The 12,279-nt window shown below is 34.7% G+C and overlaps 1 protein-coding gene across 6 annotated transcripts in view; it reads right to left on the bottom strand.

The window, feature by feature from the left end:
• Positions 1 to 525: 525 nt before the first annotated feature.
• LOC120625950 (cystinosin homolog) overlaps positions 526 to 12,279 on the bottom strand; it is a 79,218-nt gene continuing 67,464 nt past the window's right edge. For 4 of the 6 annotated variants that reach the window (XM_039893228.1, XM_039893229.1, XM_039893224.1 and 1 more), the window contains 3 exons: positions 10,157 to 10,377; positions 8,533 to 8,628; positions 6,934 to 7,781 (listed from right to left, as the gene is read on the bottom strand). In XM_039893228.1, coding sequence (XP_039749162.1) covers positions 7,739 to 7,781; positions 8,533 to 8,628; positions 10,157 to 10,377 — 360 coding nt within the window. In that variant the 3' untranslated portion in view covers positions 6,934 to 7,738. Of the gene's footprint in view, positions 1,447 to 6,933; positions 7,782 to 8,532; positions 8,629 to 10,156; positions 10,378 to 12,279 lie in introns of those variants that run through there. The other 2 variants (XM_039893225.1, XM_039893230.1) reach the window with 2 other exon arrangements.

Below are 12,279 nucleotides of genomic sequence, written 5' to 3'. Positions count from 1 at the left end.
AGTGTATCTTTGTTTGTTACTTACGTTCGGCTAAGCCGATAATGATGAAACATGGCACACATGTATGTAGATGCACATAGGATAATATTAATCCAGGAAAAGCTGCTGGTAAAAGTTACCTTCTGGATTAAAAAAAATAGCATTTTATCCTTTGCACCGCTTAACTTATTTTTGATGAAATTTTGCATAGAAATAGTATGTATCCTGAGCACGCCCTTAGGATTCATTTATCATGGGAAATAGAGAGTTGCTGTTCGAATTTTTAATTGCCAAAATAAACGCAGGCAGCTATTAGTTTATTTTTAAAGTATGATAATATTGGAAAATTATATAAATAAACTTTTAATAAAAATTTATTAGAAAAATAAACATTTCAGATAATATCATAACTTAGAACTTATTGCTGTAATAGTTAAGGCAACTTTTTTATATTCAATTAATATTTAAGCTACATATCTTAAAACTAACAGCGAATAATTGCTGTAATAGTTAAGGCATTTTTTTAAATATTAAATTATTATTTAAGCTACACGTCTTAAAACTAACAGTGTATAATTGCTGTAAAAGTTAAGGCAATGTTTTTTAATATTAAATTAATATTCAAGCTACACATCTTAAAACTAACAGTGTATATAGGAATATTATGTAGTTATTTTTAAATAGTGATTCCGAAATTTATCAATAAACAGTTAATTATTATCCTTTAATCACATGTGCACTTATCACTTCGAGTATGTCCTTAAAAAAGGCGTTAAATGCACTATGAAAATCCACTCTTCTTATATTTATTATTACTTGCCTACCCTCAATTTCGTATTATTGTTGAAGTTAATTTTCATTGCTGCGTACACATGCCAAAAGCTAACATTTAAGCTAGGCACCCTCATAATTATTTATCGAAACACTCTCACTTAGACATAAGGCACTTTCAGAAATTGTTTAAACCATTTTGTATTTGCTCCAGATATAAAGCGGTCGCATCAAAAAACGATTTTGTCATTCTCAGCAAATTTGACTTTTTATAAGGCATTTGTATTATTTGCACCTTATCAGCGTGAGTTGCTCGTGCTGTATTGCAAGAACTGCATCTCAAGATACTGATAATAAATTAAACCTCAATCGCTGCATCTGTCCACAATCAGGCGAGCGAACTGCCACTGTTCAGTGAAATTAAACTAAATTTCTGTTTCTTCTACACGTGTGTCCAAAGTTTTGTTAGGTATTCAACCTTTATAGCTCTCTAACTACCTTTTGGCTTTCTTTCTTCTCTTCCTTCTTTCTTGGTCCCAGAAATTGTCCAAAAGTTTGCGTAGACCTGGGATCTACGTGGGTGACCCCTGGTAAGATTCGTCCGTCCCACGATCTTCGTTGTTGGACCCCTCATGTTCACCCCCTAGCTCGCCCGAGTTGTACGTGGTGCCCGGTAGAACGATGTAATCGGCTTGTCTGAAACAAAATGCATCACTTAATTTTGTTTTTTTAATAGTAGACTGGGAAATGACGTGCCCAAAGAGGATGAACCTAAATAATAATTTATCTTTGACATTATATGAGAAATTTTTGCAAAAACGTAAAACTGATAAACGAAAGACTGATAGTTGCGTGGAACTATGAATTGCACAGGAATCTTCATATATTTTAAGTAGTTAATTAAAATATAGTCAGTTCCAAATGGTAGTCATTTTCAACCAATGAAAAATAAGGCAATCCCAACGATGTCCAGCGTATCTCTGTATATCGATGAGATTGCCTCTGCTGGTTCGACTCCATTCAGAAATATACGCATTTGTTATAAAATATTCAGGTAGGTATGATAAATCTTAACCTGGACACGGAGTTTGGCATTCCTTTAAATAAATAGCTATCCTTTTAATACAAAATGGGGATAAATCTCTTTCCTTCTGTCTCCTTCTCTTCTGTCGCCGTGCTTTGGAAGATGGAAAGATATATTTTCTCCCTTGTGAGTGGATACAATCGGGGGATACAATTGTCTCCTGTCTTTGCTATGATTGCAGTAAAACTGCCGTCCACACATGTAACGATGGTCGTTGCCATCGGTTATTTACATGTTGACAATTGATTATATTTGGTGATGCAGAACGCCAAATATAATTAAGTAGGTAGGTACGTCATCAGAATAAAACATACAATGACGGTTAAACGTTACGATATTCACATAAAGCAAGATTTGTTTCGATCTCCGATAGCGTCTTCGATTAACATAAATTTTCTATTGAAATTAAGAATCTATAATCTGTTGAAAACTTGCTTCGCAAAGTTGTTATCCGTTAAAAATGGTATGAACATTTTTTATAATAACTACGTTGCTTTGTAATAAATCTGTTGATTACGGATAGATTGAATATAGAAAATGACACTTTAACCCCGCATAGTCCGAAGATTTATTAAGTATCGATAAACAATTAGCTCTCTGGTAAAGAAAGGAAAAAGCATAGAAAGAATAAAATAGAAAGGCCGACGAATACGTCGGACGGACCGTCGGAAGGATTTAAAGTTCGCACAACACGCTGCTTCAATGCGGATTGATGGTATTTTCAACTATTAACTAGATACAACAGTCAAATTCAGTTACTTAAATGCTCGCGTGAGAGAGTTGTGAGTGCGTTGTTCAATGGAACAGCCAGATTTTTTACCATAAAGTGAATGATTAGGTCACATCTAAATGAGACTCAAATTTAAACACAGAAAATAAAAAAAAAAAATTATTTATTATTAAAAACATTGAATCAAAATACCTGCCAGCGATTTGCGCCCCACCAACGGCAAGTTGTCTTCGTGGTAAGAACCAAATTTTAGAAGCAAATTTGAGAAAAAATTCCCGCTAGCAGAATTCACATTAAAAAGTATAGCTACTAGTTCAGAAAAATAATATAGGTAAGTACTATCTAGGAAACTTAAAAATAAATTCAAAAATAAAACAGTATACAAAAGCACAATAATAGTTATTCTTTTCTAAAACTAGCTTTAGCTCGCATAAACAATAACACATAGACAGAGTTTAAAATACATTTCAGTGCCTTGAGTGTTACTTTCTAATAAACAAAGCTCGTTCACTATAGTCAACATTCATAAAATAATTCCGCTAGAACATTGAGTCAAAATAGAAAACTTTATTTAACAAGTTTTGTTTATAAAATACTTTAGTCTTAGCCTTTCTATGACACTCAAACTATGAGTGAACCATTTGGGAATTAAATTAGTTTTCACTTTATTGAACAAGTTTTTTGATACTCAAACTATGGGTAAGCCATTTGAGAATTAAATTTCAAGGCCTATGCATAACTTCAATACCACATACCTACCAAAATTCATTCAGGAAAGTGTGGCTGTCAGATTCGGTAAACAACACATATACTTGAAAGTCGATGCATTCAGAGAAATACACGTCAGAACATCTTCAGGCCATCAGCTTCACTTCAGGAGTCATTGTCAATCACTGCGGCCTGCCAGTATCCTATAATAATCTTACTTACAAATCTTGTTGAGGATAGGTTCCATACAACAGACAAAAAACCGACCGACCCGGTAAATAAGTAGAACACTTGACTAGATGCCACGCGACGTTTCTCGAACGTTAGTGGTGATTTAAGAGTTTGGCGTGGTTGTTGAAAAACCTATCCTACCTACATCATCGTAAGAGCTTATCCAAAAGCTAGAATTTCATCTTCAGTTTTAAATGTCGTAATTCTGAAACTATTTTGATACACCAAACAAAAAATAAACACTACTTAATAATTGAGGTGCTCTCAAAATTTCTATCGGCTCCAAATAATATAAAACTTTGCTGGTTAACGAGTAATTAATTGGATTGCAGATAACCCTTTTTACCCATAAAAGGATGAGGTTCTTAATTCGAAAACTTTTTTACATACGCAATGTTTTAATTTATCGTAACTACGAGTATATATTTAACGCCAACGGTAAAGTAATAAGCACTCTCGCTAAGTTTGTTAATTGACCAGCGTTTGAAAAACTGAAGATATATCTCTATTTTCTACATCATCGTAATAAATAAATAAATATACTTCGACAAAACACACATCAGCATCTAGCCCTAAAAGTGAGCATAGCTGGTGTTAAGAGCACTAAGATGACTTGAATATTTTTATAAATAATATACATAAATATTTATATTGTACGAATAAACACTCAGACACTGAAAAACATTAATGTTCGTCGCACTTACATTTTCCAGTTGTGCGAATCGAGCCTAGACTCAGTAAGCAGGGTCGCTGCCAATTTGTGCCAATCAGCCGTCAATAGGAAACTATAAGCTCGGATTAACCAGTGGCGTGCAAATTGGGTAAGCACTAAGCGGGTAGATGATATAAAATGAAAAAAAATCCAGTACGAGCTATATAATAAGTAATCATTGTAAGAGATATACAGGCAAGATACGCCATAGCGGCCATAACAGGACACTTTGGCACAGGGTCCATGCTGCTCAAAATGGGCATAATTGATGACCCTACATGTAGGGCCTGCAACGAAGACGTCGAGTCCATGGAGCATTGCTTTGTGAATGCGACGGATTGGCTAGAAAGCTCTTGGGTATGGCCTATCCACAACCAGAGGATTACTGTGCCTCCAACCTAAAAGGTTCAATCAAACTCTTAGCCAGTGTGGTTAGACTATGGCCTAAACCCTTCTTATTCTGAGAGGAGACCCGTCCCCTGTAGTGGGCCGGTAATGGGTGATGATGATGATGAATATTTTTCTTAATTGGCTGACTATTTATCGTTATTAATAATAATAATAGTAATATCTTTATTATATCATAATAAACGTATACATTTCATGAGAGTGAAGCCCTGTCTCCTGCGGTAGTTTAAACTGTGTTACAGGAGACAGTGTCTTCCCTATATCTATAGTCTTATTAACAAACGATTATTGTTACTCATTTGCCAGTATTAATAAATCGACACAGGTTCTCAAGTAGGTATGATCTATCTATGGTTCTCAGCTTGATCCCATTTTGTTAATAAGGACCTTAAACTATGCAAGACATCCTTAGGTATATCTTAGAATTATCTAGACCTCAATCTGAACAACATAAAAAATATAAATAAATTTGTCAGTTGCCCTAAAATTTGGCTTGAAACTTGGTTATTTCACAGGTTTCCTCACGATGTTTTCCTTCACCGTTGAAGCAAGTGATATTTTAATTACTTAAGTAACGCACATAACTTATAAAAGTTAGAGGTGCGTGCTGGGATTCGAACTTGGCTCCCCAAAAGTTAAGTCAAGGTCCTACCCCCTAACATTTTCCAGCTGTGGGAATCGAACCCACGGCCTCGGACTCGGACAGCAGGGCGCCAGTCGACATAGAGATAACTTTCGTCTAAGTTAAAGACAGGATACTTTAAAGCCGAGGAAATCTAACGGTTATCATGGGATAAAATATAATCGAAACAAATCGCATGAAATCGAAGGTAGTAGTAAAATATAACGTATAACTTTTGTTAGGGCGGACGAGGCCGCCTTAATAAAATTCAACACAGACTGGACAATATAAGAGATGGACGTAGGATACTTTTTAAGCTTAGAAAAATATATTTAGTGTCTGCAGAAACCCGGACTGCCGTGGAAAAAGCGGGTTTCAATTCGGCTAAAAGGAGAAAGTTTGCTAATCTATGCGGGTCAAAGGAAACACAGCAAAACCAAAATAAATTTATTATATAAAACATTAATACTAATATCTTAAACAATTCACTAATATAATACAACTTAACATAGATATTGGTGCCAATTCGTTTGTATCCAAATTCTGATAAACCCTCTGTCGTACGAGGCGACTAAGGGAATATAGCGGAGAAGAGCAGTGCTCCGTGCTACTACTACTATCTCCGATCACCTATCCGTATTCCTAGCATTAATGGCGATTTCGGGCTAACGAGCTCGTTGAGAGAAGTCTATAGTCAGCGGACTGTTATAGGCTATAGTCGTAAAAATGTAATAGGCCCGTTTTGACATTTGTCATCGCGACGTAACTAGTTATGGAACTATAAGACTCTGTACTCGATACTCACGATAAATCAATTCAAGTTTGTATCAGTACTTGATTGATATTATGGTTCGGGTGGTTTGACTCATTATTTAGAACCTATTTTGAGAACCAAGCTCATTCTTTGCAGTAAAAAGATAACTACACAATATTTAATTTCGATATTCAGTAAAAAAATGGTTACAGCTCTAGTATAAAAAAAAAAGACTGAGAACGTAACTGTTTTCGGAACGTTTCGCAACAATTATAAATTGTTAAAGTAAGCGCAAAAAGAATACTCGCGATATATTCTTTCATATTATTTAACGTCCCAATAAAATATACGTATTTTTTAAAACACTGTATGTAATTGATTTTTATTTTTTGTTTCTATCAGTTTCGTTCCAAGTTACATTCTATGGTCTTGCACAAATGTCAAAACGGGCCTATTACATTTTTACGACTATAGTGATTGATGCTTTAAGAAAAGTACGGCACTATTTTTGGGTAAATCAATTTATCACTATTTGCATACAACAAAATTGGTGCCGTTATCTTCAGAGAAACTTAAAGGGCAACCGCAATTAATTAACTAAATAAACTAATATTTCGCTAAGCCGGCCGCTATGTTTGTTATAATTTATGTAATTTTTATGGAATGTATTAAAATGCATTACAGTGTCTCAAGTGTTCCTAATAAACGCAGCACGTAGAAAGATATTAAAAACTTTAAATTTACATAGAAAGTATTATAATATTTACATTAAAATGACCGTATTTCGTTTAGTAGAACACTTTAGGACGAAATATAGTCGTTTTTGTGTGTGGGTGTTTGAAAATATGTATGAAGTAATGGTGGTTCGATATTTAGTATGCTTTAACCTTTAGACTAAGGTTGCAGACGGAGGATTTAAATCAAAATGCATTGATATTAATCACATTTTAATATAAAATGTGTTTCTTCATCACAGATCATTAGAACATAGACACTTTAAATTAACAATGAAGATCAACAATAATCTTATAAAATAGCAGTCAGTACTCCCGATCAAAAATTTCTATTTTATAACTGTACTGAAAAGTTCGTTACATACTTTTGGGGACATAATTGGAGCTAATTCTAATCGATTTAATGTTTTATTAAATTATAACAGATAAAAAAAACTTTTCTTTTTTTAATTTGTATAATTAGGCAATGAAATATCATCGAAGAGTATTTCTTTTAAAACTCGATATACAAACAATACTATTAGAATGGAAAGTCGCAGAGTAGCAAAAAAAGAGGTCACGAAAGCTCGTAGTTTATTCCGGTAGAAGGAATTTTATTGTTTTGTGAGGTATATAAAAGGTAAGGTAAGATACGGCGACAAAAGTTTATAATTTGGATATTATTTTCACACATGCGTCCATGTTTGGAGGGTTGATAAAGCTGTGGGAGAAGATAACTTGTTGTCCTTTACCCGGGAAGAAAAATGTCTTCAGCTTCGCAGCAAACTGGCTGTTTTGCACAGAAACGAAAAATACTTAAACCCACGAGCGTATATATTGCAGGTTCTACTAACGATTGTAACATTTTCATTATACAGTTAACCAAAAATTTTGAAAAATTCAACTATCGAAACTTAAAATTATTTTCCTTCCAAAATTACAAAAACTTGAAGGAAACCGATGAAAATAAATAACTAGTTAATTAACATTATAAAACTGGCGGCATAGATTGAGCAGTGTGTTCCATCACGACTTCGCTTCTAAATCGTATTTTTTCTCGTCCGCGTGCCTAAAAACAGAAAAAAATAATCCTAGGAAAATGTTTTATACAACCGGCAACTTTTACTAATTCTTTATAGAGTGAAATGGCCAGACTGTATAACTGTTGATTGACGTCATGTCTGTCAAGGTTTAAAAATTTTATACGTAGAAATTTTGTTTTTCACTAACTCTAAATAGCTAGATGTATACTAGCAAAATGTAACAACACAAAAAAAGTGACAATAAAAAAAAGATTGCCACAAGTCTTATTATTATTATATTTTTGTTCACTACATGTTAGCAATATCACCTGGTGGTAAGTGATGATGCCATCTAAATTGGTAGCGGGCTAACCTGTCTAGGATATGGTAACACCGATCAGTAGTAACGCGACATCGATCCGGAACGCTAAATCGCTTGCAGCACATCTTTGTCGGTAGAGTGATAACTGGCTAATTCCAAAAACCTCCCACCAAACCAAACCAGAGAAAAATCTAAATTTATAAATTCCTAAATCTGTCCCCTCGGGCGTCGAACCCAGCACCTCCGCTCGGCCACGGTTTTTGCATTCGAAAATGTTTAATTTAAGAAAACAAATAAAGTTAAATTTTTAAACCTAAGCTGTATAATCGATTATCTTTGCCCTAGAACTTAACTGTAATCGAAGCAAAATATTGATGAAAAAAAATAACATAAAATTGAGAAAAAAAGAGAAGCAATATATTAAAGTTAAAAAAAATCTCGATCGAGTCCTCGGACCGCAGATTTTCCATACATACCAAGTTTTAATCAAAAAGTATTCACTCGAATCCGCGCTACCGGTCATAGTAGACCCCTCGTCGCTACTGTCAACAATCATAAATTCCTTGTCCAGTCTGAAAATTTGACACAAAACGTTTGCCTTTAACTTTTGGAAGATTTAAAAAATTGAAGCGCCATCTTTAATTTTGAGTCCCAGTTTTTTTTCGCGTTTGCGTTCGTAAACATGCGTGCTTAGCGGTCCCGTTTTTTTATGGATGTATGTTTGTGTGCATGAAATGTCCGTTTGAAGTGATATCCCGATGATTTTATACTATTTGCAATAATATTTTCTTATATTGCAAATAATATTTTTGATGCTAGTGATGAATATTTGCAATTTTGGTTTTGAATATGATTATCTATCCAGGTTTTGCAGTTTGAAATATATGATATGTTTCAATTCATTGAAGACACTGTATTAATACTTTTTGTTCTGTCTGTCCTTGTTTGTTCTTATTTTTATCTTTTCAGTTTTTTTAAATTATTTCAGTCCTTTTTTGTTTATTTTCCTTTCCTTGCAGTCTCACGTCTTGGAATTTCACAAATTCATACGTATCTTACCGTCTATCTTTGGTATTAAGTCAGCCTCAATATTTCAAAAATCAGAACATATATGTTCTACATATGTGCTATCCCGATGATTTTATACTATTTGCAATAATATTTTCTTATATTGCAAATAATATTTTTGATGCTAGTGATGAATATTTGCAATTTTGGTTTTGAATATGATTTTCTATCCAGGTTTTTCAGTTTGAAATATATGATATGTTTCAATTCATTGAAGACACTGTATTAATACTTTTTGTTCTGTCTGTTCTTGTTTGTTCTTATTTTTATCTTTTCAGTTTTTTCAAATTATTTCAGTCCTTTTTTATTTATTTTCCTTTCCTTGCAGTTTCACGTCTTGGAATTTCACAAATTCGTACGTATCTTACCGCCTATCTTTGGTATTAAATCAGCCTCAATATTTCAAAAATCAGAACATATGTCCTATTCTATGTTTGTATTCTCATACCATTCTTCCGGTTTATTCTTCAATCTTGCCAGATTATTCTCCTCAGTGCACCTTCATGTGTTTTAATTAAGAAACAGTCACAGATAAGGTTAACGTTCACATTGTTAATGAGCCCCTACTTATTTTATGTTAATGAAACCCAAAGCCATGAGAATATCAAACTAAATAAAATACGATCATTTTAGCTCAACATTCCCATTAAAAGCATCCCAATAGGCGGAAAAAAAGGTATCTTGACGTTGTCATGAAATATTGGAAATAGTTTGATAAAAGAAAGAATATATACTTGGTTTAAAATCAAGAAAACTTTGATCATAATAATAACTATTTCATCAAATACTTTATGAGCGTTTTAAAAGTATTTTTAGTTTAACAAGCCATGCATCAAAATATCCAAACTCAATAAGAGCCAAGGTTGAAAATTAATTCGCAAGAATATCGCAGGAAGAAAAAAGTTCATCATTATCCTATTTTAACTGACCACCCACCAAGTTAAAAACCTACTAAATCCTTTATAATTTTTGCACATAACAACACCAAGAGCAGTTAGTTTAGAAAATGGTAGGAAATGGTAGAAAACGTACCTGTAGAACACATAGTGTTGCAACATGAAGAAGATGTCGAACGCTAGAGAGAACGCGCCAAGACCAAACTTGGTGGCGTCACCGAAGAAGGATATCCAATCGTTGTAGTTGTAAGCGTTGAGCGTCATTTGGAGGATGGAGAGGAAACCGCCGGTGAAGTCGAGGAAAATGTTGCCGATGGACCAACCGACTGTCGATTTGCGCTTGAAGTTCATGTATGCCTGGAGGAATTAAAAAAACAGTATTTGTTTATTGATAATCATAGCTTTGGAAATGTACTTAATATAGAGGGTCAATTATTACCATTTAAATTGTAATTGATATATTAAATAATCTTTTTTTTTTAAATTCTATTACAATTTCGCCCTTGACTGCAATCTCTTCTGGTGGTAAGTGACGATAAAGCCTGAGATGATAGCGGGCTTACCTGTTAAGGAGTATGGCAGGTTGATTTATTAATTCCAAATCGGTTTCTACGCGACACCGTACTGGAGAGCTAAATATTGTAGCGCCACGTTTTGTCTAGCCACGGCCGAAGCCTCCCAGACAAATATTATAATAATTTTTAATATAATAATTAATTTTTATTATTTTTTGTTCGATGTTACTTGCAGTAGAAGTCGCCTCTCTGGCGTAGGCCTCCCCAAGTAATATAATATGATATAAATGCGAGAATGTGGCTTGGTTCCTGAAGATAAGCATAAGTTACTGTTCTTGTTCTGGTAAAGCTTTAAACTTTTATTACGGAGGGCTTGAATTTGTTGATAGTTTTTTTTTAGCTGCAGTAGTAGAGAAATTCCACCCAGCCTATCAAATCAGCCGCGCTCAATTCAGTCAGTATAACTATATAAGGCCAGTCACTTGAGTTACACAGATAAGACTCACTTGAGTTACATATTTGATGAGCGTGATGCACAGTTTGAAGTAGCTGCAGTAGTAGAGGTCAACCCACAATATTAAATCAACCGCGCTCAATTTAGTCAGTATGACTATACAAGGCCACTATCTTTCTACAGATAGACTTACTTGAGGCACGTATATGAGCGTGATGCACAGTTTGATGTAGCTGTAGTAGTAGAAGTCAACGCAGAATATCTAATTAGCTGCACCCATATTAGATATTAACTATAGTTCTAGAGATAGTCTCACCTGAGGCACGTATTTGAGTTTGATGCGACTACATAAGTAAATAAAGCCAACCCAGACTATCTAATCAGCCGCACCTATGTTGGACATTATGACTAAACCAGACCACTATAGACCTAGGGATAGTGTCACCTGAGCCACGTATTTGAATTTGATACGACTACATAAGTAAATAAAGCCAACCCAGACTATCTAGTTATCCGGGCCTAGGTTTGTCATTATGACTAAACCAGGCCACTATAGTTCTAGGGATAGACTCACTTGAGGCACGTGTTTGATTCAAATACAGTAGCAAATAAAGCCAAACCAGACTATCTAAACAGCCGCACCCATATTGGATATTATGACTAAACCAGGCCACTACAGTACTAGAGATAGACTCACTTGAGGCAAGTATTTGATGAGCGTAATTTTTTTTTTTTTTTTATTAACGATAGGCCAGCGTTTGACGACAATCATGCCCGTTAGAAAGCAATGATGAGGTCTAGGTTGGAGCACGCTTGCCTAGAAAAAGCCTATTCACTCTAGCCTTGAAGTTACTTAAATTATACGTGGCAGGAAACACAGTTACCGGAAGGGCGTTCCACATCTTAGCGGCACGTATCAGAAACGTGGATAAAAAACGTTTCGTGCGTGTTGATGGGATATCAACCACATAAGGATGCCACCGCTCTCGGTGTCTCGCTGTTCTGTGGTAAAACGGGGAAGGGGGAACAAGATTGTGAAGTAATGCACAGTTTGATGCGACTACATAAGTAAATAAAGCCAACCCAGACTATCTAGTCAGCGGCGCCTAGGTTAGTCATTATGACTAAGCCAGGCCACTATAGACCTAGAGATGCACAGTTTTATTTAGCTGTAGTATTAGAGACAATTGACCGTCTCTAATAAAACTGTGTCTGGGTTGACCCAGACTGTCAAATCAACCTCGCCTAGATAAATCAATAACTAAACCTGCCTACTATAGAGCTACCATC

The sequence above is a fragment of the Pararge aegeria genome, chromosome 8, assembly GCF_905163445.1.
Source record: "Pararge aegeria chromosome 8, ilParAegt1.1, whole genome shotgun sequence".
Lineage (NCBI taxonomy): Eukaryota > Metazoa > Arthropoda > Insecta > Lepidoptera > Nymphalidae > Pararge > Pararge aegeria.
Note: the sequence above shows the minus strand (reverse complement) of the source record. Positions and strands in the feature narration are given on the sequence as shown.